The sequence below is a fragment of the Silene latifolia genome, chromosome X (genome assembly GCF_048544455.1).
Source record: "Silene latifolia isolate original U9 population chromosome X, ASM4854445v1, whole genome shotgun sequence".
In the NCBI taxonomy this organism is placed as follows: domain Eukaryota; kingdom Viridiplantae; phylum Streptophyta; class Magnoliopsida; order Caryophyllales; family Caryophyllaceae; genus Silene; species Silene latifolia.
Window position 1 is genome coordinate 7,815,454 of NC_133537.1, and position 27,944 is coordinate 7,843,397.

At 38.9% G+C, this 27,944-nt stretch overlaps 3 protein-coding genes and 1 non-coding gene across 4 annotated transcripts; 2 read left to right on the plus strand and 2 right to left on the minus strand.

Annotated features, from left to right (window-relative positions):
* Positions 1-1,878: 1,878 nt before the first annotated feature.
* Positions 1,879-3,408, plus strand: LOC141623554 (uncharacterized). The gene has a single exon (XM_074439653.1). It carries the CDS (start codon positions 1,879-1,881, stop codon positions 3,406-3,408), a length of 1,530 nt encoding a protein of 509 aa, XP_074295754.1.
* Positions 3,409-11,746: 8,338 nt separating this feature from the next.
* LOC141623561 (uncharacterized) lies at positions 11,747-13,027 on the plus strand. The gene has a single exon (XM_074439656.1). The coding sequence runs from the start codon at positions 11,747-11,749 to the stop codon at positions 13,025-13,027; it is 1,281 nt and encodes a 426-aa protein (XP_074295757.1).
* A 317-nt stretch (positions 13,028-13,344) lies between these two features.
* Positions 13,345-21,311, minus strand: LOC141622707 (oligouridylate-binding protein 1B-like). The gene is made up of 12 exons (XM_074438714.1): positions 21,069-21,311; positions 18,733-18,794; positions 18,475-18,577; positions 18,209-18,285; positions 18,063-18,124; positions 17,889-17,976; positions 17,645-17,720; positions 17,530-17,560; positions 16,876-16,995; positions 15,289-15,374; positions 14,760-14,939; positions 13,345-13,813 (listed from the first exon to the last, which is right to left on the minus strand). The coding sequence occupies exons 1-12, from the start codon at positions 21,171-21,173 to the stop codon at positions 13,553-13,555; spliced, it is 1,251 nt and encodes a 416-aa protein (XP_074294815.1). The 5' UTR covers positions 21,174-21,311; the 3' UTR covers positions 13,345-13,552.
* A 6,263-nt stretch (positions 21,312-27,574) lies between these two features.
* Positions 27,575-27,681, minus strand: LOC141624813 (small nucleolar RNA R71). Its single transcript, XR_012534617.1, has one exon. It is a non-coding gene; the product is annotated as a small nucleolar RNA R71 (small nucleolar RNA).
* Between the last annotated feature and the right edge of the window lie 263 nt (positions 27,682-27,944).

Sequence of the window (27,944 nt, forward strand, 5' to 3'; positions counted from 1 at the left end):
TGTTTCGTATATTCCCGACACGATCCAAAAAATAGGTTTTAGGTCTCTGAATGTTTTTATTTCAAATCATATGTTAATTCTATTATCCTGAGTCATTTTTATATGTCATGGAGAGACTGTAGTGCAAATTTTGAGACATTTTATTCTGGTGCACAGTCGACCCGAGAACCGTGGATAAATAATCTTCAAAGTCAAACGGTTTTTGCCGATCTTCCAAATACGTAAAGATTTTTCCTTGAATACTTATATATAATGCCATTATGTGTTTAAATGACATTTGGATGTTTAGTTCCCTTTTTAAAACAACATAGAATGGTGATTACAACTTGTTTCGTTTATTAATGACACCATCCGAAAAGTACGCTTAAGATCTCTAAATATTTTTATTTTAAAGCATATGCCAATTCGAATACCCTAAGTCATTTTTATGTGTCATAAAGGGATTGAAGTGCAAATTTCGAGATATTTTATTGTGGGTCCCGATTGACCCAAACAGCGTGGATAATAACCTTTAAAATCAGCGATTTTTTGCGGTGTTCAAAAACCTCATATATGTTTTTACTAAATACTTATCTACAAGGCAAAGGGCCATTATATACTTAAATGACTTTCAAAATCGGCGATTTTCGATGATTTACGGAACTCGGAAATATTTTTTATTGAATCTATAAGGCAGTTATGTGCTTAAATCATTTAAAATAATATAGAATGGAGAATACAACTTGTTTCGTCTATTAACGACACGATCCTGAAAGTAGGCTTAATGTCTCTAAATGTCTCTATTTCAAATCATATGCCAGTTCGGTTAGCTTGAGTCATTTTTATATGTCATAAAGGGATTGTAGTGTGAATTTTGGAGACATTTTATTCTGAGCCAGTCACCGAAAACCATTGATAATAACTTTCAAAATCACGCATTTCAATTATCATCCTTATCCGGAACGGATTGTTGCTTAATACTTATTTATAGCCATATAGGACCATTACGTTTTTAATAATTATCGGATGTTACAAATCCCTTTTAAAACAACATGGAATGTAGAATAAAACTTGTTTCGTCTATTAAAGAAACGATCCGAAACGTAGGCTTAATTACTTTAAACGTCTTCATTTCAAACCATATGCTGATTAGGTTAACCTTAAATATTTTTATAAGTCATAGAGGGTGCGAATTTCGAGACATTTTATGTTGGGGTCTACTCGTCCCGAAAGCCATGGATAATAACCTTCAAAAGAGCGGTTTTCAGCGATCTACAAAACATGGAATTTTTTTTGTTGAATATTTATCTATAGGGTCATTATGTGTTTAAATGATTGTAAGTTGTTTAAATGGCTGTTAGATGTTCAGTTCTCTTCGAAAACAACATAAAATGGAAATTACTACATGTTTCGTCTATTGACGACATGACCCGAAAAGCAGGCTTAAGGTTTCTAAATGTCTCTATTTCAAACCATATGCCAATACAATTACCCTAACTCATTTTCATATATATCATTGAAGGACTACAATGCGAATTTCGAGATATTTTATTTCGAGGCCAAGTCAACCCACAAAACCGTGGGTAATAATAACCTTCAAGATCATCGACTTTCGGTTATCTTTAGAATCCGAAAAGATTTTTTTACTGAATACTTAACTATAGAGCCATCATGTGTTTGATTGTCAGATGTTAATAGGATTATTATACGGGTCTTATGTACTAAGCCCGTATCTATGTTGTTTTGTATTGGGCCGTGAGCCTAACCCTAATATGTAATGTATATATAGATTGGAATGAGAAATGGAAGAGGCAGATTATCGATTCATTTGTTTAGCATGGTATCAGTGTCTCCTATCTCAAAATTAAAATCATAAAAATACAAACCATAGCCGCCATCATGACGAACGGTGACGGCTCAGGATCCAAAATAGACCCATCTTCCTCTTATTACCTTGGCCCTCAAGATAAGCCCGGTGATTCTATCACCCATATCCGTCTTACCCTCGACAATTTCGATGAATGGGTACATGATGTCCGAGTTGCGCTCAAATCACGCCGAAAGTATGTTTTCGTTAATGGTGTCATTAACGAACCGAAACCCCCCTGTACGGATGATGATTGGGAGACTATCCACTCTATGCTTGTCTCGTGGTTGTCTCGTACAATCTCACCTGAGGTACGTTCTTTACTTCCAAAATTCGAAAATGCTAAGAGTCTATGGGACGCTCTTCATGAGCGTTTTGGTGTTGTTGACGGGTCTCGGATTCATCAAATTCAGGCGGGTCTTCGAGACTGCCGTCAGTTAGAGGGGATGTCTGTCATGGTCTACTACGGTAAACTATGTCAATTGTGGGATGACATTGACAAACATCAACCAATTATCGATTGTAAATGTTGCTCGAGTTGTACTAGTGCTAAGCAACATATGGACTGTCGCGAATCAGACCATTTACATCAATTTCTTTTGGGTCTTCTAGCTACGCAATATGCTTCTTTACGTTCTGTGATTTTGGCGCAAAACCCGTTGCCAACGGTGGCTCGGGCTTATCATATGGTGTGTCAAGAGGAAAGGGTTCGTGGCCTTGGTAAAACCCCTGAGGCTTCAACTGAAATAGCCAGTTTTAATGTTCGTTCACAAAGTCAAATTCCCAATAAACCTCTGTCTCAAATGACTCGGACTGAGCGTCAACAATTGCATTGTAATCATTGCAATCGTAACGATCACGATCGCAGCATGTGTTTTGATCTCACAGGCGAGGTTCCTGATTGGTATTATGAATTAAGAAGCCAAAAGAGAGGTGCTGGCCGTGGGTCGTCGCGTCGAGGATGTAGCGGGGGGCGTGGCAGTGGGGGTGGTTCTCGTCTGCAACACGAGGACGGTAGTCGAAGTGATGGCATTCAGTCCGAATCTAGCAACTCTGTTCAAGCTAAACCTCCGGCATCTTCTGTTGACGCGTCTCAAATGGCGTCCACGTCCTCTGCATCATTGGTAACGGTATATGGCACACCTACTCATGATCATTCTGGTAAGTGGTTGATTGATACGGGATGTTCCCATCACGTAACTGGTAATTATGCGCTGCTATGTGATATCAGAAATAATTCGAGTCATATTGTGGCTTTACCTGATGGTTCGAAAATTCCTGCTTCTCTTGTGGGTCGAGTGGATGTCACTCCGACTATCTCTCTTGATCCAGTTTTATTTGTGCCCCAATTGACTTGTAATTTAATTTCGGCCTCTCAGTTAAGTGATGCCTTACACCGTGAGTTCATAACTAATGCTGCTTCATGTACTATACAGGACCGGGCTACGAGGGAGGCGATTGGCACGGGTAAAAGGCTAGATGGACTCTACTATCTCTGTCAAAAACCGGAGGAAGTGAATGTTGTGACAGCTGGTGATAAGGTTAAAGTCGTATCACCTTAATCAAAATAAACCTAAACTACTACTAACAAAATAGCTAGCGGTAAGTCAGGGTCGAATCCACAGGGAGACGGTGATTATCTAGTTTGTTTATATTTAATTCCGTCTTAAGGTAACCAATTTTGGGGGTTTGATTGTTTGTATGCTAATCAACTAATTGCAAGTAAATAAAAGATGAATAACAATAATATTAAAAGGTCTAGGGATCGGGTTCACTAGGTCGTCGTCAAAGGGTAGAATTTAATTCATTCATTGAGCAATGTATATTGTTGAAAGTCATATGATCGGTCGATTCAATATTTCTTTTAGATCTAATTTAACATGCGGTCGCTATCATTAAATTATCTCTATTCAATTATCGTGGCCTATACTAGTCTTAACCCGGTCGGTGATAATCCTAGTTTATGCAAGACTAATTAATCAATTCTGATCAGTAATTAACTAATTAGAAGTAGTACGATAATCAAACAACAATTAAGAGCAATTTAACAATCAATTCATAATAATCCCTTTTCTAACAACCTAGATCCCCTTTCACCCTAGATAAGAGATTTAGCTACGCATAATAGAAAGAAGAACAACAATAACATTAATAAGAAACATGATTGCAAGCATAAAAGATGAACAATGAAATAAATGATTAATAATAAAGGAAAGATTAAGAACAATACCGTAAATAGCTAGATCCGGAAGTAAGAAAAATAAATAAACTAAACTAAGTATTTTAGAGAGTTTTCTAAGGTAGCTATATTAAACCTACTGAAAATAAAGCATAAAATAACCTAGGGTACGAGTTTTGGTATTTATAGCAATACATAACCGACTTAAGGAAAGTTGCGGGAATTATAAAACTGGAAGGTTCCTCGATCGAGCCAAGGGTGACTCGATCGAGGCACCAAAGTTAAAGAACACCCAACTCTCGACATTGCGAAATTTAGTTGATTAGGTTGGTTCCTCGATCGAGTCGAGAATGACTCGATCGAGCATGAAGTTCCTCGACCGAGCCAGGGTTGACTCGATCGAGGCACCAATTTCCTGCTTCGCGCACTGAACTTCAAACGGCCGCCATTTCTTCGTTACTTGTCAGAAACAAGCGATTTTTGCGGCGTTGGAAAGCTAAGAGGATAGGCTTTCACCTCCAATTGGAATCAATTTAAAATATTTTGTAGAACTCGAGATATGGCTCTTCAAAGTAGGCATTTGTAATAAGAAGCTCTTTTCTTCGTGTTTTCTTCTTAACTTCTCTTCCTTCGTTCTTATGGATTCTCGTGCCATGCTTCGTGTATCCTTTCATGCTCACTCCGCGATGCCCATTTCATTCCTTTGCTCTTCAAATGCATCATTCCTGCATTAAACATCAAAAGGCGGAAGTATCGACATTCTAACTTAAAAGGCATGTAAATGATATAAACTAGCACGAAAACCGTATCAAAAGCAATTAAGGGGAGGCATAAAGATGTATATAATTATGACTCATCAGCTGGGTCGTCATTTTTTAAGTTATGGCATAATAGGCTTGGTCATCCATCCGAGCAAATTGTTAAACTGCTCCCTTTCTTACGTAATAGCAAACATTCTTTGTCGAAACCATGTGAGGTTTGTCATCGAGCTAAACATATTCGTAACAGTTTTCCTTTGAGCAGTAATAAAAGTTTGAATGCTTTTGAGTTAATACATTGTGATTTATGGGGACCTTATGATGTTTCTTCGACGACCGGAGCAAGATATTTTTTGACGTTGGTTGATGATTTTTCGCGTGGTGTGTGGATTTATTTATTGAATGCCAAAACCGATGTATCTAGTAAATTTTTATTATTCATTGTCATGATTAAAAGACAATTTTCCGCTGACATAAAGATTGTAAGAAGTGACAACGGCACCGAATTTCATACATTAAAACCATTTTTTGCCGCACAAGGAATTTTGTTTCAGTCATCATGTGTGGGTACCCCCCAACAGAATGGAAGAGTAGAGCGGAAACACCAACATATTTTAAATGTGGCTCGGGCCTTGCAGTTTCAGGGTGGTCTTCCTATTCAATTTTGGGGGGAATGTGCTCTTGCTGTTGCGTTTGTTATTAACCGTACTCCCTCTCGTTTACTTAATGGTGCAACACCATATGAGCTCATTTTTAAGACACCACCGAATTTTGACATGTTACGGGTTTTTGGCTCATTATGTTTGCTCATAATCAAAAGTCGAAGGGTGATAAATTTGCTAGTCGGAGCCGGAAATGTGTATTCATGGGGTATCCGTCTGGGCAAAAAGGATGGTACTCATATGATCTCGATCGTCGAGAATTTTTCGTATCACGAGATGTGAATTCTATGAAGATCATTTTCCTTTTATTGATATGGCCACACCTAAGGTGCCTTCGTCTGACATTTCGCCTAACAGTAATGAGGCAGATTTAATTATTGATTGGGACAATGAGGTTGCTGCTCAGGGCACTACCCCACTCGTCAATGACCCTCCTATATAGGATTCTCCACCCGTTACCCCGTCATCCACCAGTGGGTCACCCACGTCTGGTTCTAGTGGGTCTGATGTTAACAGTTCACCACTGTCTCCTCATATGGGCCGCGGACACCGGACTCGAATTCCATCGAAGAATCTCCGTGATTATGTGCTTGATTTTGACAGTGATGACAATACTGATAGTAGTCCATCTAGCGCTGCTCAACTCCGTGTGTCAACGCCAACCTCAGGTACTCCGTATCCCCTAGCTAATTATTTAACATATAACAAATTTTCATCTCCACATCGTTCTTACTTGGCAGCTTTAATGACTCATACCGAGCCCCGTAATTTTAAAGAAGCCGCTCAAAGTGCAGCCTGGCATGTGGCTATGGAAACTGAAATGAAGGCTCTGGTTGATAATAAAACATGGGTGTTGGAACCACTTCCCCTGGGTAAGAAATCTCTTGGAAGCAAATGGTTGTACAAAATTAAATACAAGTCCGACTCTACCATAGAGAGTGATGCGGGTGCAATAGGGCAGCGACGAGAAGGAGCTACAGAGCACGGTTTACTAGACCGTGTAGGAGCAGCCATGTAATAGAAGGCACGGTTACCTAGTCCTAACCCGTAATTTATTAGCTATTTAGTTGATTTTATTAGTTTCTGAATAAAGCTAGGATTGGGTATTATTTAGTTGGTCGTAGATTTTATTATTTTATCTTAAAAGATTTGATGCTTGGCTTATTATCCAAGATAATCTTAGAGATATGGTAGATTTTATTTTATGCTCATTTTATTTTATTTTAGGTTTAGATTTTATTTTATTAGTTTCTTATTGTCCAAGATAGCTTGGATATGGAATTAGTATAAATAGGCTGATTGTAAACCCTAAAGACATACACGTGAGTTTTGAGATTGAGTAACAAAATTACTTTTCTTTTTGCGAACAACCCTAATTAATCTCGTGAGATTAGTTTGCAGTTCACCCTTGCGAGGCTGAAGTTATAATAGATTGAGCTATAACCTTGCGAGGATTAGAGCGAGATCTATAACCTAGTTGTGTGTTGTTTCGAGTTTCTTGCGAGGAAGGAGAGCAATCACTCCATATCTTTCATATTTTGTTCATTTCATAAACATAAAATACAAAAACATCGATTCCGCTGCATATTTTCAGATCACGATCCGTCTATCTAGATCGTGTTCTTTTATTCTATATCAGAGAGATTCAAAGCCCGTTTGGTAATCATCAAACCGAAGGGGTTGACTATGACGAAACATTTGCTCCGATTGCTAAAATGATGATTGTCCGTACTTTCCTGACCGTGGCAACCGCAAACAATTGGTATCTTCATCATATGGACGTCCATAATGCCTTCCTTCATAGTGATTTGGAGGAGGAAGTGTATATGCAGTTACCTCCGGGGTTTCAATATCCGGTGCCCGGCCTAGTTTGGCGTTTGAAGAAATCTTTGTACGGCCTGAAGCAGGCTCCTCGGTGTTGGTTTTCTAAGATCGGGTCCGCTTTGAAGAGGTACGGTTTTTCTCAAAGCTACTACGACTATTCTTTATTTACATTTGTGAAGGATTCGGTGCGCATCAATGTAATCGTCTATGTAGACGATTTTATTGTCTCCGGAAATGATTTAAATGCTCTTGTCTCATTCAAAGAGTATTTGAATAAGTGCTTTCATATGAAGGATTTGGGTGATTTGAAGTACTTTATGGGTCTCAAAGTGGCCCGTAATTCCGATGGAATTTTTTTATGTCAACGCAAATATACACTTGACGTTCTTCAGGAGGTAGGCCTTCTCGGTTGTAAACCCGTGTCTACTCCCCTTGAGCAGCACCATCAACTTGGTTGCAGTGGCAGCAAATTTCTTACTAATCCTGAGTCGTATCGCAGATTAGTGGGACGGTTAGTCTACCTTGTCGTTACTCGACCCGACCTGTCTTATTCCGTCCATCTTCTATCCCAATTCATGAGTGCTCCTCCGGAGGATCATTGGAATGCTGCGCTTCGTGTGGTGCGTTACTTGAAGGGTATTCTTTTGTCTTCTTGGTCTCCTTTGAAATTGTCGGGATGGTGTGATTCTGATTGGGCTAAGTGCCCTGAGACTCGTCGTTCTTTGACGGGCTGGCTTATTTTTTGGGTTCTTCTCCCGTCTCATGGAAGACCAAAAAGCAGCCCACCGTCTCGTTGTCATCCGCTGAAGCGGAATATCGTGCTCTTCCTGCCATTACTTGTGAAGTTAAGTGGCTCAAGAGTTTACTAGAGGATTTGGGCGTGTCACATCCTACGCCAGTTGAGATTTTTAGTGATAGTAAGTCAGCCTTATACATTGCTTAGAATCCGGTATTTCATGAGCGTACGAAACATATTGAGATCGACTGTCACTTCGTTCATGATGCCATTAAGTTGGGACTCATTGCGCCATCACATGTTTCTACTACGATTCAGTTAGCCGATGTTCTTACTAAAGCACTAGGAGTGTCTCAGTTCATGTCATTGGTTCGCAAGTTGGGCATTTTAAACCCGTATGCTCCAACTTAAGGGGGGTAATAGGATTATTATACGGGTCTTATGTACTAAGCCCGTATTTATGTTGTTTTGTATTGGTCTGTGAGCCTAACCCTAATATGTAATGTATATATAGATTGGAATGAGAAATGGAAGAGGCAGATTATTGATTCATTTGTTTAGCAGATGTTCAGTTCCCTTTTTAAAACAACATAGAATGGAGGCACAACTTGCTTTGTCTATTAACGACACAATCCAAAAAGTAGGTTTAAGGTTTCTAAATGTCTTTACTTCAAAACATATGCCAAATCGGTTACCTTGAGTAATTCTTATATGTCATAGAGCGATTGAAGTGCGAATTTAGACCCGAGCGATTGAAATGCGAATTTCGACCCGAAAATCGTGGACAACCTTCAAAACTAGCAATTTTCGGCGATCTCCGTAATATGAAAATAGTTTTAGCTAAATACTTATCTAATAGGGTCATTATCTTTAAATGACTGTCGGATGTTCAGTTCTCTTTTAAAACAAAATAAAATGGAAAATAATACATTTTCGTCTATAAATGACACGATCCGAAAAGTAGGATTAAGTTCTCCAAATGTCTTTACTTCAAAGCATATGCCAATTCGAATCTATGAGTCATTTTTTTATTTCTTAGAAGAATTGTAGTGCGAATTTCGAGACATTTTATTCCAGGTCCCAATTAACGCGAAAATTGTGGATAATAAGTAATAACCTTCTAATCAGCGCTTTTCGGCGATTTTCAGAATTCGGAAATAATTTTTGCTGAATTCAATATGCATGGGGCCATTATGTGTTGGTATGACTATCGAAAGTTCACTTTTTTCTATTAAAACATGTAAAACATGAAAAGAACTCATAAGATTTCAGTCGAAGAATAACTCTACATACCCCTTATTGTATTAATCAATAAGGCCATTTATAAAGAACTCTTTAAATCCAAGTTTGAGAATTCCCATATTATACTACCTAGGCTCTCTCTCACAATTTTTGCATACAATAAATAAGCAGTTTTTGTAATAAACTATTAATATTAGTCAATATAAGAAAAACTCTACCTTCTTCGACAAGAAACGAACATCCTAGTATCCCTACTATGTCTAGAACTCTAGTCCTATTTTTCTATAATAAGCCTATTTCTTAACAAAACATAGAATGAAGCATACAATGGAGAATACAATTTGTTTCGTTTATTAACGACACGATCAAAAAAGCAGGTTTATTGTCTCTAAATGTATCTGTTTCAAACCATATGTCAATTCGGTTACTCTGAGTCATTTTTATATGTTATAGACGGATTGTAGTTTGAATTTCGAGACACTTTGTTCTCTAAATGTATCTGTTTCAAATCAACGCTATTCGATGATCATCCGAATCTGGAACGATTTTTTCTTGATACTTATCTATAAGGCTATTATGTTATTTACTGTCGTATGTTCAGTGCAACGTAGAATAGAGAATATAACTTGTTTCATCTAATAATGACACTACAAAAGCTCATTATAGACGACACATATCCGTCTATAACTAAAGACGGGTCAAATACAATACCACATTCCTAATAGGACAAGCAATAAATGAGGTGGTGGAGGCAAAAAATGTCACCACTTTCAAGCTATTTGACTCGTCTTTAGCTATAGACGGATATATCCGTCTCTAGCAAAACTAGCGGTAATGACACAATCTAAATAGTAAGACTAAATGTCTCTATTTCAAACCAAACAATGTCAAACCATATACACATGTTCGGTTAGCCAGAAAGTACGTATTATGTTAAAGATCTTAGAATTCCAAAACCTTTGATAACACGTACATATGTTTTCACTTAAACATCACACCAAGGCCTATGATAGGTTGAATTGGAATTTCATTAGAGCTACTCTTTCAAAAAGAGAAAATTGTTGATTACAACCTTTTATAAACCTCATTTTGAAAATTACAGCCTTATATAATTTTTTTTGAAAATTACATCCAAAATATTACTTTTCTTCTAAAATTGCACCAACTTGAGTTTTCCGGTGAATTTTTATGATGTTCTTATGATGTTTGGGGTGATTAATTGGTTTGTGTTAAGGAGAGGTAAGAAATTTGGGTAAGTAGGCTTTCAAATAATAAAGGGTACATCATAAAAAACATCATCAAAAATCACCAAAAACCTCAAGTTGGTGCAATTTTAGAAGAAAAGTAATATTTTGGATGTAATTTTCAAAAAAAATTATATAAGGCTGTAATTTTCAAAATGAGGTTTATAAAAGGCTGTAATCAACAATTTTCTCTTTCAAAAATGGGATTTCCGGTGGGTCTTATTGCTCGTATTATGAAATGTGTTACTTCCGTTTCTTATGAATTACTTCTCAATGGTGTTCCTACAAATAAGATCAAGCCGCAATGTGGATTACGTCAAGGAGATCCGCTATCCCCATATATTTTTGTGTTGTGTTCGGAAGTTTTGTCTCAGAATATTATATTTGAGACAAAACTCGGTAACATCAATGGTATTAAAATTAGTCGACGAGCGGAAGCGGTCTCCCATCTCTTGTTTGCCGATGATTCTATATTTTTCATGGAAGGTAGTCCGCAAGTTTGCTCAAATCTTAAAAGTATTATTAAGCGGTATTGTAAAGCTTTAGATCAGGTGATCAACGACAAAAAATCGGCTATCATTGTAAGCCCGGGGTCCAGTTTGCATTTTGCTAGAAAGTGTTTCAAGCTTTTTAACGTGTCCCCAAAGGCTACTATGGGTACTTATCTAGGTACTCCGACGGATATTGGTATTCAGGATTGTGGAAAATCAAAAAAGATATTTTCAATTGCCTCATCGATAATATTCAGAAGAGAGTTTCTTCTTGGAATGGTATTCTGCTATCTCCGGCTGGACGACTCACGCTTATTTCTTCTATCCTTTCATCACTTTCAACCTACTTTCTATCGGTTTTTAAAATTCCGGTAAGTGTGACGAGGAAGATTGATTCCTTATTGTCGCAATTCTGGTGGAAGGGTAATAGGAAATCTGGGGGTATCCACTAGTGCAGCAAACTTTTCTTGAGCCAACCTAAAGGACTTGGTGGTATTGGTATTCGCAACGTCTCCTGCTTTAATCAAGCCCTCCTCGCGAAAGTTGGGTGGAACATTCTTAGAAAAGAAAATTCTCTATTAGCTCGTACCATTGGTTCAAAATATAAACTCACTTGGGATAATTGTGGGGATGAGTTCTCCCATAAACGATCGAATCTGACGTGGATTGGAAAAGGTGTTCTTTGGGACATCGCTCTTTTTGCTGGAGATTGGGCCTGACAAGTTGGGAGGTGGTCTGAGCTTTCAGTTTGGAATTCTAATTGGATGAATGGAGCAAAACCTTCTCCTAACAGCGATAATCTATTAGATACTAATCCGTCACTACTGAATCTTAAAGTTAAAAATCTTATCAATAGTGATGGATCGTGGAATACTAACATGATTTATAACTTTTTCGCGGAGAATGATATTACAACTATTTTGGCCATCCCAATTAGCCCCAGTTTTGATAAGGATTGGACTTATTGGACCAAAGATCCTAAGGGAGATTACTCGGTTAAACGAGGCTACTATAAAGCTTGGTTGCCGTACTGGAATCGTATGGCCTCGGCCAAAGATCTCACTAGGATCTCACCCTCTTGCAGAAGCTTTATGAAAAAACATTTGTGGCACTTGCCTGGTCCAAAGGTTTGGATTACTCTCCTTTGGAAAATTCTTACTAATTCTGTAGCTGTTGGAAAAGAATTTCAAAAAAGGAGCTTGGATGGTGTTTGTGTATGTTTTCTTTGTGATCATATGGAGATAGAAACGTTGGAGCATTTATTCAGGGATTGTACCTTTGCTACAAGAATTTGGAGGGGTAGTCACTTGGGTATTAACTCTAGACAAAGACATGACCTATGTCTCCAAGATTGGATTATCAATTGGCTTTCTCTCATGCTAAAAATGAGTGATCCCAATGAGGTAATCGTTTCGTTCCTTTGTACGTTGTGGACTATTTGGCGTGCTAGGAATAAAGCTGCCCTGGGGGAGCATTCCTTTTCGTTGAAAGGTGCCATTGACATTTATGAAGACTCTCTATCTAAAGCCATCACGGCCAACAACAATCAGTCAAAGTCTTTGACTAGCATAGTCTCGGACGATGATCTTGATTGCGACCTCTTAAATCTCAGAAAAGGATACAAGTGTAAGCTTATTGGTATCAGCTACAACTGTTCCCAAACTACCATCCATGTGGACGCTGCTTGGAAGGATGATAAAAGTACGGGACTTGGATGGTACGTCAACTGTGGGAATACTGAATCTTATTTCTACCAAAGGTGGACTCTTCTCTCTCTCTCAGCGGATCAAGCGGAAGCTGCGGTTATTCTGGAAGCCCTTAAATGGGCGCTAGGAAGAAATATATACCATATTACTATCTTCTTTGACTGCTTACAGATGTTCGTTCAAATAATGGATAATTCGAAGATTGGCTTGAAGACTAAAGTTCTGGTGACAGACATCCTTAACTTATGCTCTATGTTCCATTGTATTTCTTTTTGTTTTATTCCTAGAAAGTACAATAAAATGGCTCATAATATAGCCCAAAGAGCCGTTAATATGTAAACTCACTCTTGCTAATTGTTAAAAAAAACAATTAACAATTGCTCAAACACAATGTTATTTCAACCAAGCCAACAATACTTCAAGTTCTAATGTTATACGCCCTTCTTCAAAAACAATTTTCCCGACCCTCATGACGATAAGAATTTTGAAAATAGAGAGTGCTGGGGATCTTTATAATTATAAGAATTCCTTCAACTTTTGATAACAAGGTGCATCTGTTTGCACATAAACTTCGCACTAACAACACTCAAACACACAACTATTAACAAATTGGAGGTTAACGTAAACTCAACTTATCAATGATCTTGGTGATTCAATTGACGCTGTCAATAAACAGATAAATTAGAAAAGAAAGAGGTATACAGTTTACATCAAGTATCCACACTCAGGAGAAATACAGAGGGAAGCCTCCAGGCTCCAACCCTCGCCGGAGAAAAGGATGAACATAAAGATGAAAAGATGGCTAATGAATATTTGTACACACATAAATGCCAAGGAAATTTAATAGCCTGTGCATCAAGGAACTTAGCGATAGTACATCATTTGCTGGGCAGCTGCAAGATTCTGAAACCCGCCGTCATAAATAGCTTGGCTACCCCCAGCAGCAGCCATTCCCATATTAGCCTTGTTGAGTGGGTGCGGTGCATGCATGAGTCCATTGTTCATTGCCAGTTGCCTCTCATATGAGTAGAGATTGGTTGCAGAAAGTCCTAGAGGTGCGGCCGCTGGAGGGGGGAGTGGATTTGAAGCTGTGCCCGGTGGTGTCGGCTTGCTTCCCCATGAGCACTAAAACCACAAGAAACAAAGTAGGCAAAAGGTCAACATAATTTGGAAATATCAATTGTGACGTCGCATTGGGACAGAGGGATCTAATGTTTGAAGGTTATGCGAATCCACGGCCACATTATTGAGGCAGTATCATCTTCATTCATAGCACAATGATGGATTTCGAGGTATATCAAACCAAGATTGAGAGGTAGAACCAAGCTAGACAAGCAATTACAATTTACAAAGTATGACACCGAGTGTTTCATACATCACAAAAGAGAAAGTTGTTGGTTTAAGTCTCTATTTGTAGATGGGCACCACCTCTATGATAACTTTTGAAAATGTCACCCCCTTGGTGTTCCTTGATCAATACTATATCTTACTTATACAAAAAAGAGTCAACCTATGAGCACGGCAATACTTGTAAAGTCCTCCAATACAAATGGATGACAGAAAGAGAGAAAAGCTGATGTATGTATACACATACATCAATGCGTGATATTTGGTCTATCTATTAGGCGGCTTTCCAGAAGGACACCCTTAGTCATAGATATGGAAACAAAAAACCATTTGTAAACTACGATGCGTAAGGAATAATATGAATGAACACCCCGTAGCCAGAAAAACTTCATCCAAAAAAGCATGTGAGACTATGTATAGTAATACAATAATACCGCAACTCAAAGTTTTGAAATCCACGCACAACGGGATGGATGCAGAGGTTCAACATGCAGGACATAAAGACGGGGAAAGTGAATACTGCCAGTCTGCCATACCAAACAGTCAAACACAGCATCATCCAGAGTCAAGATAACAGACTAGGGTTCAAAGTTCGATTCCAGAAAATGCATTTTAGAACATGCTACAAAGGAGCACGCTCAAGTCTATCACAATCACAAATTACAAAATTACAAACATAAAGGCCTACAAGGGCAGTTTTAACTAAGTATCGAATATCACTCACCTTAATTTGTTTGCCCAAAAGCATATTCTGAGGACTATTACCAAACTGAATAGCCAAGGCAGCCTCAGCATGCGTGCTGTATCTGACAAAACCAAACCCCTTGTCACGCTGCACCCTTACTTCTTCGATTGTCCCAGCACCTAACTGATAAAAGTGGCGGTGGAGATCAAGCTGGGTTGCCTGCAAGCGAAGCAAACAATTGCAAGTCCAGATGATGAGGTTGAACAAATAGGAACTGCTTTCACTACTAAGTACCTCCTCTGTCCCCATGAATAATTTACGTTTTCCCTTTTAGACTGTCCCATCAATAATTTATGTTTCCTTTTTAGGTATGTTTGTCTGTTCACCTAAAAAGTAAACCCAATAGTAAACTTCAACTATTTGAGGGGAGATGGGGAGTAAATATCAATCCCCAACGACCAGCAAATGAATATCATCATGAAGTGAAACATCAACTGTGGTATGCTGTCGCACGCAGGGCGGAGCACCGAGAGCAAAAGATAGATGCAATAAAGAGTTGATTATATACCTCATGAGGAAGATATCCAACGTATACTGTCGTATACTGAGGATTGTTTTCAGGAGCCTCACTATTTGTATTCTCCTTTCCATCTTCTGAAATATGGAAAAGACTTGAGTTACGTACAACTATTATAACTATATGAGCATAAATCAGAATAAGAGGGGGAGAAAGAGGTGAAAATTCATGTGAGGCATATAAGGGCAAGAGCAGCAAGTAATACTCCATATCTATTTGTACTCTCCGTCTCCTTGAGCGACATCACAATAAATTGAGGATACAATAAGCTTATTCCCATGTGCTTTTTCCATTTTTTCTGCCAGGGAAGGTTAAGAAGATGATTTCCTAAACATAAACTGTTACTACAATTTTCTGGTTCCTAACTTGTTCAAACTTAAGATTGGTCATTCTCATCTAGCAGGGATTAAAATTTTGACTAAAACATTGTACAGCTAAGACTTCCTAAAGGAAACGTTGCTCTCATATTACAATACCTCTCTTGCCCTCCATAACCATAAGGGATATGCTGATTTGGGGAAAAGGTTATGTCATCCAGATTCCAGAGTACGTAGATTGAAAGCCTTCCATATAAAAGTGAATAGCACCATCTGAGTTCTGACATTCTGTACAGCAATGTCGCAGTTTGGCTGAGTGGATGTACCATTATTAATTAGCCCACCTGATGTTAGCTAGACATGTTTATTTAGTGAGCTGACGAGCTCTATATTACTAGAAAAAATCATGTGTGCTTTATGAGTCTCTAAGACGGCACAAGTACGCAGCTCATGAAGAACTTCAGCACTTAGGTCATTAACTATTTCATTAACCGCTGCAGGCTTAGCTTCTATCCATCTAAGGATTCATACTAGATACTTTCACAAACACTCTCTCCTCAATATCAAAACAAAAAAACATGCACTTCGATTTACATACATTTGTGACTCCTTCAGAACCTTCTAATATTTACAGGAAATAAGGGGGTTAGAGCTCCAGTAAGTCAAGCCACACTGTCAGTCAAATGCTTAGTAAATGCTCCCTAAAATTTTTTAATAGTTAGCTTCATGTTCTTCACTACTCTGGCAACATTTTGCCTGAGAAGAATATTGAGGATTTATAGTGTCACCTCATATCAGGCCAACTGCCAAGATCAACAAACTCAAATCCACTTAATCAAGCACATCTATTACACAGTATGCTATCAATTGTACAGCCGCTCTCTTAATCAAAACCTTACACAAAATGGCAAATAACCCAAAACGGAAAGGGCGAAGAACCAGGTGCAATAAGATTGGGCCTACTCTAGACTTACAGTAGCCCATCAGAAGTTAGAACTACTGTAATGAGTCCGGACACAAAAAAAACCATGCAAACAACATTTATAATATGCAACTAAATGAAAAACGAGTACATTTAACAGCACAAAAATCCCAATAGCACAAATGTGTAAGAGAAGAAAACCAACTTTCATCTAAATGTTACAGGTAAAGAAGTTTCAGTTCAACAAGATGAGGACCAAGCTTCAGCTTTATAGTTAAATTTATGTGACTGCTTATGTAACTAAGTCTTATTACACGAGATTACTATAATTAGACAAACCTGATGAGCCATTTGTCCACTCTACCATACTTTTTGCCTCGGTACTCGGTTTGTCATCACCACTAGTAGCTCCTTTAGTTGCCCAGTTGCATCGTATTTGCCTACTGCCAAGCCATTTTCCTGAAATATAATGACCATAATCAAATTTTCGATAATTAAAAGTTTTAGATGGCATGAATGCACTAGTAAGAGGTCACAGATCGACAAAACTATTAAATGACAACACCAACTAAGACAGCGTGCAATCCTGTGCATATCAGATGAGGATTAACCAATATGGATCACATTCAAACAGTTATATTAGATTCAGTGAACGATTCTATTTTATAAATAAATTATAATATCAGTGAGATTTCAGAAACGGCCTTTTTTCAATCTTAACAACAAACCCTATTGATGATTGATTTTAACCAAGGGGTAAATAAAGCTTGAAAACAAAAGGAACAAGTCAACTACATGACATAGCCCAAATCTTCTCACACAACAGAATGGAGATCAAGTATCCATGATAACAATGATTCTTAGATTTAATCTTAATAACGGAGGGTTAGCACCTCCATAATAGAAAGGAAGTAAACTTGATGTTTCAGTCAATTCAATTCTAGCAGCAATAAATTTAGTAATAATTGCATATACTAGGTACATTGATCTTACCTGTGAGTTCATTAATTGCACTTTGGGCATCCTGTAACATCAAAAAAATGTCTTTTAGCAACTTATTTGAGGAAGACATATTTTCTTCAGTGAAGTATAGAGCATACGAAACTACCTGCTGATTGCGGAAAGAGACAAACCCAAACCCCCTTGAACGTCCACTTTTCTGATCCCACATAACTTTTGCATCTCTGGAGAGAAAGAAAATGCATATTTTAGGCAAAGGGAAAGTGTCGGCTGAGGCCTAGATTCAGCCACCAACTATACCAAACCAATCTTAATAAAACAGCCAACGAAAAATAACTAGTTAACTCTGATAAGCAAGAACCACAAAAGAGGAGGAGGAACACCAGGCTTACGAGCAACTAGGATAAACGGAAAAACAAGCGAACAGCATAGCGTCGGTAACCTCAGGACTCACATCGCCAACGAACACATTAAAATGGTCTGGAGACAAATTTAAAATGTCAGATACGAGGTACAAATATTTGTAACACGTGATTAAAAATTCTAACAGAAGAAGCTGCTCTCACTTGAAGTGTCTTCGCGTTGACTACTTGTATATGCCCAATTAACTTTAATTGGCTGTCCAAACCTACATACAGATTTATTAGGTCTTATATAAAAGCGAAACACCATACTGAAGGTATGTAGCAAAACCGAACGTCTCAGAACTTACAAATGCCTCCCATTAAGAGTCATTATGGCCATGCTAGCATATCTGCGATCATAGTAGTGAACAAAGCCGTAGGACGACTGAAAGTAACATCATAGTGTGTTAGCAACAAACTCGATAATTCCAACTCCCTCCAATCCGCAGCAAAAGCTTCCATAATTCAAAATCTCTTTCATATATTTTCAATTATGGGAACTCTGGCTTGGACTAGGGGTAGTACTCAATATCATAAATCATACTTTGTAGAATCTGGCTAGCAGAGGGAATACCTTTTCCTTCCTAACAAGCTTGCAACCTTCAACAGGTCCAGAACTAGCAAAAACCTCTTGCAACGACGCTTCTGTAACTTGCGGATGGATATTACCCACATACCTGCACTTTCTCAACAAGAAACATAACGAGAAAATTAAGAAAACTGAAAAGAATGAAATAAAATATACAGAAATAAAAAAATAATAATAATACATTAGCGACATTAAACGAGCAAAAAACTCCGAAGCAAGAGCAGACAGCCAGACAAAACTTACACACTACGGCAGGTAGAAGGATCAAAGCCAGGAGGCAAGTTTCCACTTAGGTAAGGTTCGATCTGAAACAAAGGAACAGCTTTCCAAGTTACAAGAAGAATAAGTGAGAGAATGACCATCACTCAAATCTCAAACTCTGCAATAACATCAAAATTGCCAGCTTTTGGAACGTGAACTGTGAAATAGCTTATTTATTGAAGCCTTGTCAGAAATAACTCAATAATGACATATACTCTTCTTATCCAAAATCGGATACAGTCAATTATCTTCCAAAGCTAGAACCATAAATTTGCCCAAAACCATAAGAGACGCCAAACCTAGCCACATTAGTCATAACTCATAAATTCATAACACTAAGGCCTTTTTTTGGATATCAAAATAGGAAAGAAAGGAAAGGAAGGGGGAATGAGGAAAGGGAAGGGGAGCTGGAATGGATGGTGAGAATTTTCCCTCCAAATTTTTCCTCGGTAAAAGGGGAAATAATTTGGCTTGGAGGAGGGAAATGAAGGGATCCAATTCCCTCCCCTACGAATTCCTCCACCTCCATTTTGCTAACCAAATAAAAGAATTTTCATCCTTCCAAATCTCTTCCCTCCCTTTCCCTCCAAATCCCCCAATCCAAACGCACCCTAAGGCCTTGTTTGGATACCGAAAAAGGAGAGAAAGGAAGGGGAGAGAGAAGGAAAGAAAGGAAAGGGAGGAGAGGTGGGATGGGATGGGAGTGATACAATTTCCCTCCAAATCTTTCCTATGGTGGAGGGATTTTGATTTGCCTTGGAGAAGGGAAAATGGATCCCTCCATTTCCTTTCACTCTTATTTGCTATCCAAACAAGGGATTTCAAAACTCTCTCTCCCTTTCCTTTCCCTCCAAATTTTTCCATCCAAACAAGCCCTAAGGCCTTGTTTGGATACCAAAATAGAAGGAAAAGGGAGGGGAGGCGGAAGGAGGGAAGAGGGGAATGGGAAGTAGATGCTCCCTTTCCTTTCCCTCCAAATTTAAATCTCCTACTCTACCTCCCTTTCCTTTCCCTCCAAATCTCTCCATCCAAACAACACCCTAAGGGTGTGTTTGGATAGCAAAAGTGGAGGGAAAAGGAGGGGAGGAGGAAGGAGGGAAGAGAAAGGGAGAGAAGGGAAAGGGAGGAGGAATGGGGTGTGGGTGTTTGGATACAATTTCCTTCCAAATCTTACCTATGGTAGAGAGATTTTGATTAGGCTTGGAGGAGAGAAATTGGATCCCTCCAAATCTCTCCCCCTCCATTTCCCTCCACCCTCATTTGCTATCCAAACAAGGGATTTTAAATCTCCTACTCTCCCTCCCTTTCTTTTCCCTCCAAATCCTTCAATCCAAACACACCCTAAATCCTCCCCTTCCATCACCCTAAGGGTGTGTTTGGATACCATTTTAGGAAGAGAGGGGAGGGGGGGGAAAATGAATTATGGTTGTTTCGATCACAAAAATGATGAGAGGGAGATGGAAGGGGAGGAAGAGGGACATGGTAGAATGGATGGAGGATGTTGATGCAATGAGAGTCAAAAGAAAGTTTTCCTTCCACATCTTGCCAATGATGGAAAGATTTTAGTTAGGTCTAAAGGAGGGATATTAAATCCTTCCATTTCTCTCCCCTTCCGTTTCCCTCCTTTCATATATTGTAACCAAACAAAGGAAATTGAACCCCTCCCTTTCCCTCCAATTCTTTCAATCCAAACACACCCTAAGTTTACGTGGAGAATGGAGCTGTGTTAACTAATTTGCTAGATAAGACCAGACCCTTGTGGCAACACCACAGTTCCCAACACAGTGACAATGAAAATATATGCACAGCATAAACTCCACCATCTAACACGTTAACCATACAAAAGTAACAAAACTACTCATTAAGCGACCCTATGTATGAGCTCAAACAGTAACCTAACCTCCATTTTGCATTAAACCAGCTCCAAAGTCCTAGATTACAGAAACACATACCATAATATCCAAAAATCCAATTAATTCTATTAATATTAATTGAATTTTCATCGACTTAAGAGAAAATGCAATTGATATTAATTGGATTTTCTTCGATTTCATAAGTCATATTAATTACATTTCCTTCAATTTTAGAAGCAAATGCAATTCGTATCGCTTCCGTTAACCCCGAAATAACAACTCTTACACAAAATTAACTCATAATAATACATTGATCACAATCTAAGCTTCAAGCTCACTTTCCCTAATCAGAAACTAAGGTTCATATTACCAGAAAACTAATCAACAACAAATGATGATAAGAAACCCTAATTTTGTCGATAGAACGATAATTAATCGACGAAAATTAAATTAAAAGAGGGAAACCTGAGGAGGAGCGAGAAGACCAGGATGATAGAGAGATTGTTGTTGAATAAGAGCTTGTTGCATCAAAGCTTGTTGTTGTTGTAGATTCATTCTTTGATTTTGCATTTACTGATTATTAATTTAGGTGTTTTCAATTGAATTGGGGAAATTAGGGCTCGTGAAAGAGGGGTTCGGTTTTTGGGGGGAAAATTGGAAAAACACTCGGGAGAGTAAAGGACGAAGGAAAAGAAGTGAAATAAAATACGGCTAGTGTCACAAGCTTGTGAGCTGTGACCTCTCACAAAAAGGGCGAGGGGACAAGGTGAGACACTCTTCATATGCTTCCCACTCCCCTTTTAATGGATATTTTGTAAGAGAAAACGGGTATCCGTCACAAGCTTGTGACGGATATCGCCGCCACAAATGAGAATTTGTGAATAAAATAAGGGTTAGTAGGGAAAAATTATGAATCCCCCTTATTAACTAGATAAAAGAAAGATGAACTCTCAAATTTTTCATTCAAAAATTATTTTTTTAAATAAGGAAATTATTGATAATTTAATTATATTTACTAAATAAGAAAATTAATAATTATAATATATTTCATTATATAATTTTTTTCATTAAAATTAATCTTTTCATCAAATTATATAATTTTCACAAATTATAATATTTTAACTAAAATATAAATAACTTGAGAATGACTTCACTGATAGTATTCATACTATGTATAAACAAGACTATAAATCGTTTTGATTCCTTTCATAACAAAAAAAATTGAGAAAATTTATAAATTGCAATCAGTAACTTTTTGGTATAAAAAATAGTTTTTAAAAAAATACATTTTAGCACATTATTCAATTCTCTTGTATTAATTTCCATTTTTTTTTCAAAACAAAATACAATAACGATAAAAATGAATAATTAATGAAATAGCACTATTATTTTATAATTCAATTTTACTTAGTTTTCTTGAATAATTTTACAGTTCAATTTTTTTTTCCTCGAATCAAAATATAATGACGTGAAATATGAAAAATTAGTGAGGTATTAATTTAACATGATTAAGTAATACAAAATAAAGATTCTAAAAATACCGCGCATTTATTGCGCGGGGTCTAAACTAGTTATGAATCATGTGGTGAATAATAGTGTATTTCTTGTGATGAGGAAAATTTGGAAAATATTTGATTTTGATGAAGAAAAAAAAAAGGTTCATTTTACATTTTTGATGATGGGTTTTGAATTCTCGAGTTATAAACTATTGACGACAGGTTTCGAATTAGGATATTGTTCACCGATTCACATCACGAGTGAAGTTAAATAAATGTATTTACAAGGAGATTTGTATAAAGCAAATGTAAACTATTATCTGGAACAGATGGAGTAATAGAAAAATTGAACATGAATTTGATACCGTATTTTTTAGTAAAAGATCAATTCGTTGAGGCTAAATTGATATATACTACCAACTTTCATCCTTTTTTTCATAATCAATACCAACATAATCAATAATTAGCAATCAGTATCAAAATATTGACTTTTTTTTTATGATAGTACTATATTTAAGGGTGTGTTTGGATTGGGTGATTTGGAGGGAAAAGAAAGGGAGGGAGGGTAGGGAATTTAAAATCCTTTGTTTGGATAGCAAATAAGATTGGAGGGAAATGGAGGTGGAGAGATTTGGAGGGATCCATTATCCCTCCTCCAAGCCTAATCAAAATCTCTTCACAATAGGCAAGATTTGAAGGGAAAATGTATCCAAACAACCACACTTCATTCCCCCTCCCCTTCCTTTCTCTCCCTTTAATTTCCCTTCCCTCCTTCCCCCTCCCCTCCTTTTCCCTCCACTTTTGCTATCCAAACACACCCTAGGATAGCAAAAGTAGATGGAAAGGAAGGAGAGGGGGAAGGAGGGAAGAGAAAGTGAGGTAAGGGAATGGGAGGGCAAATGAAATGTGGGTGTTTGGATACAATTTCTTTCTAAATCTTGCCTATTGTGGAGAGATTCTAATTTGCCTTGGAGGAAGGAAAATGGAACCCTCTAAATCTCTCCCCCTCCATTTTCCTCCACCCTTATTTGCTATCCAAACAAAGGATTTTCAATCCCCTACTCTCCCTCCCTTTCTTTTACCTCCAAATCACTCAATCCAAACGCACCCTTTAGGGTGTGTTTGGATAGTAAAAGTGGAGGGAAAGGGAGGGGAGGGAGAAGGAGGGAAGAGAAAGGGATGGAAGGGAAGGGGAGGGAGAATGGAGGAGGTCATTTTCCCTCCAAATCTTGCCTTTGTTAGAGAGGAAATAATTTGGCTTGGAGGGGGAAGTGGAGGGATTCATTATCCCTCCCCTCAAAATCCCTCCACCTCCATTTTGCTAACCAAACAAAGGATTTATCATCCCTTCCTTTCCCTCCCCTCTCTTTCCCTCCAAATCCTCCTATCCAAACAGACCCTAAGGGTGTGTTTGGATAGCAAAAGTGGAGGGAAATGGAGGGGAGGGGGAAGGAGGGAAGAGAAAGGGATGGAAGGGAAGGGGAGGGAGAATGGAGGAGGTCATTTTCCCTCCAAATCTTGCCTTTGTTAGAGAGGAAATAATTTGGCTTGGAGGGGGAAGTGGAGGGATTCATTATCCCTCCCCTCAAAATCCCTCCACCTCCATTTTGCTAACCAAACAAAGGACACTACAAAAAGAATTAAAACAGGCGACTGATTTTGGCGACTGAAATCAGTCGCCAAACGTCAGTCGCGGACCTTAGTCGCCTTTTCTAGCTTTGGCGACTAAAGTCGGTCGCCAAATTTGGCGACTGACAAATCAGTCGCCAAATGACAAAAATGGCGACTGATAGGGTAGTCGCCAAATTGGCGACGGATTCTAGGTAGTCGCCAAATTGGCGACTGAAATGCAGTCGCCAAATCTACATTCAGTCGCCATTTTTGGGTGACGTAGCCAGTTTGGCTGAGGAACTTTGGCGACTGAATTGGGGTTTAGCGGCTGAAATTCAGTCGCCATTTTGGCGACTACCATAAATCAGTCGCCAATTTGGCGACTGAATTTCAGTCGCCAAATCTCAATTCAGTCGCCAAAGCCACTGTATGTTTTGGTGGTTTTTCTCGTTTTCATTGCTAGCCAAATATTTATGACTGCATAAAAACGATGTTCCACAACACCATACATCCCAAATTTCAACACACACAACACCATACATTTCAACCCAACACCTCCCATTTTCTCAAACTTCATTTCATATATTGAAAATGAAAGTTTTACAAGCTAAGCGATTCTAATGTTCAAGTCTAAAGTTCAAGTTTTACAAGCTTACATGCTAAAATCATCTTACTTGGAAGCCAACACCGGCTCCACTCCCCCCATGTGGACCATGCGGATCATTTGGATCGTAGTTGGGTCCAGGTCCGGGGTTACAACCTTGCCACCAAGTCTCAAACATTGCCATTCTTTCCTTCATTTGGCGCAATTCTTCATCACGTTTGGCATCACGTTCATCACGCTCTCTTATTTGACCTTGAAGTTGACTAATAATTCCCGGTTGATACGTGTTGCTGGGAATTGTTGAAGTCGATCTCCTACGCGTTTTCTCATAGAAAGCCGGTGTTGAACTTCCGGTACCATACACGTGCCCTTTCTTGAAGCCATCCACCAACTTATACCATATGTCATTATCCGGAGTTTCTGGATTGGCGGCTTTTTCTTGTTCAAATGCTTCCTACAATATTAAACAAATGGTTGTAAGTTAATATGGTAACCACCTTATATACGACTGATATAGGACCATTTTGCACTCTTTTTCCCTCTATTTTCATGCATATTCGACCCCATTTGAGGCGGTTTTGTACCCCATTTCCTCTCGTTTCTTGTTCCGATTCCCTTTACTATGACACTGTGGCCCCCTTGCAGAAATCGAGGCGGGAACGGGTGAAACGAATCTAGAAAGACGGGAATACTAAGCCACGCACGAAAGATGAAGGAATGATGCTGAGAAGTACTCTCAGCCGGTAGGTCGGCGGCCGGCTAGCCGGCTGGGAGCACGTATATACATGAGAACAAGGAAGAAACAAGAAAGAGCATCCCCAGCCGGTGGCCCGGCGGCCGGCTAGCCGGCTGGGAAGACACAATGAGCTAGGAAACAAAGAAGTTGGAAGAAAGTTACAGGATCTCAGTAGGTCAAATGATAAGAATGGCCTAGCCAGCGGTGGGAGTTCCCCAAAGGAAAAAGTCAAGATTCAAGGTCAAGGTGTCCCGGCCGGTCGGGGACCGGCAGCCGGTCGGTCGACCGGCCGTGCACACTGATGACTTCCAAAACGTGTTCAAACTTCCAGAGATCTCCCCACCGCCAGCACCGTGGCACGGTTGACCGCACTGGGAGTGCAATCGCGTGTTTTAAAGCCCGTTTCAATTTTCTGTCCTAATCCTGGTGGAACCTATAAATACCCCCCCCCCCTAAACCCTTTTGTACACACAACCCTAGATATGAGAATATTTCCCTTTCAAGTTTGAAACTTTGCTAATCCTTTTGCTAATCATTCCTTAATGAGACTAGTAATTCAATTAATTTGTGATTGAATTTGGGTTGTAAGAAGAAGATTGAAAGTTTATACTTATTTATTCTATCATAATTCCTTTCTTGCTTCTTGATTAGTATTATTTCTCTCCTTATTTTCATTTGTTTACATTTTGTTCTTCCTTCAAGTTTATTTGATTGTTTATGTTAAAATTGTTGTTGTTGTTTGTTTGTTGTTGTTGATTTCATCATTGTTCATCTTTTCATTGTTCCTCTTTGCTTTGATTCTCTTTCTTTTGTTCATCCTTGGATAGTTGTCCTCAAAGACTTAATCTTTGAGTTGATTTGGTTAAAGATTGTGCCTTTTAGATTAGTTAACCTTGTTATTAGAAAGAATCTCTTCTTCTCTTAATTATTGTTGATTTGTTGCATGTTTAGTAGTAAGATTCATCTCCTCACCATGTTTGTGACCAAAGTTTCCATCTTTATTGTTTATTTTGCAATTAGGACCATGATTAGTGAGTAGTCCCCTTCTAGGACTCGGTTTGACCCGATATGGGTAATTTCACTAACTAATTATCATTAAGGCTAATTTGTGGGGGAAATTGGTGAGGGTAGTTTAGAGGAATTTGCATGCTTATGGTTTGGTTTCCGGGTAGTGTCGGCTTTTGACCCTTGTCCACCAACGGAAGTTGGTTAGGTTGTTAGTCGAATATTTGGGGACCGACCCTTGTCACCAACTAAGGTTGAGACCGGAAGGGAGAACCGAGGGAGGGTGCCTCTAGGCTAGCGTTTGAAATCGACCTTCGGAAGGGGGAGTGGGATGACCCGGAATAAGATGAGGGCTTAATGACCTTGACCATTCACTTGACCTCCTTGGGAAAATGCATGTTCTTGGGGTTGTCGGGTTTTGAGTTGGGGATACCGACTTTCGAACCCGGGAGGGGGGTTAGTCGGAGTAGCTAGTGTCCTAGTTCGAGACCGGAAGGGAGGTTCTAGGCGAATTAGAGCCATCTCCCCCTTACCTTTCTACCCCTTTTGATTAGCCGAGACGATTAGTATGTGGAATTACTCATGTTCATGGTCGGACCGAGTTCTAGTCCTTCTCTTTATTTGATCTATCCTTTATCTTTCGCTTGTTTTTACCTTATCTTGTTTTTAGTCTTTAAATTTGTTAGTTTAGCGCTAGTTTGTTACTACCCTCTTTGTTGTTTATCGACTTAGCTAAGCTCAAGAATATAGACAATTAGTAATCACCCCTACTCCTTGTGGATCGACCCTCTAGAGTGTACAACGATAAAATCGTGCACTTGCGAGGTTTAACTTGAGACCATCAAGTTTTTGGCGCCGTTGCCGGGGAGTACGGCTTGATATTAATCGTTGTTGTTCTAGTTTAGACTAAGTCCTTTGTTACTAATCCTTTCTTTCAAGTGCTTAGGTCTTTTGCATGAGTAGGCGACGAAGACGAGGTCAACCGATATATCAACTTGACCGCGAAATTGAAGCCACGGCAAGAAGACTTAATTCTCTAAGAAGAAGGGGTTTACTTGATATTCCACCGATTGAAGAAGTTAACCACCAAGAAGCTACCGAAGTGTTTGAAAATCCTTTTGGGGTTTTAGAAGAAGAGCCTAACACCATGGGTGATCCGGTTCCGATAAGAGACACTATGGCTCCTAAGCACATAGTCAATCCAAGCATCCAAAGGCCACGAATTCAAGCTAATAACTTTGAGATTAAAAATGCCTTGCTCAACCTTGTTCAAGACAACCAATTTGGAGGAGGTCCCTTGGAGAACCCAAATGATCATCTAAATGATTTCCTTGAAAATTGTGATATGTACAAATCAAATGGGGTTTCCGATGACGCGGTTCGCCTTAGGTTGTTCCCCCGTTCTCTTAGGGGTTCGGCCAAGGATTGGTTGAAGAATTGCGACCCGGATTCCTTCAAGACATGGGATGAGTTGGCTTCGGCATTTTTGAACAAGTATTTCCCGCCCTCAAGAACGGCCAAAGTCAAGAGTGAACTACAAAGCTTTACTCAAGAAGAGGATGAGACCTTATATGAGGCATGGGAACGGTATAAGAAGCTCCAACGGTTATGCCCTCACCATGGCATCTCCGAGGCCGAGCTAGTGAACAATTTTTACAAAGGGTTGACTCAAGACCTTAGGCTTTCATTGGATGCGGGATCCAGGAAAGGTGCCTTAGACATTTTGGGGCATAAAGCGGCAAAGGAACTAATTGAGGAGATGGCCTCAAGAACTATGGAATGGGGAAGTGATAGGCAAATGAGGAAAGGCAAGAGCAAGGATTCTAATTCGGTTTTGAATGTGGAAGTTAAGGGTATGCTAGATGAACTCACCCAACAAGTTGCTTTGC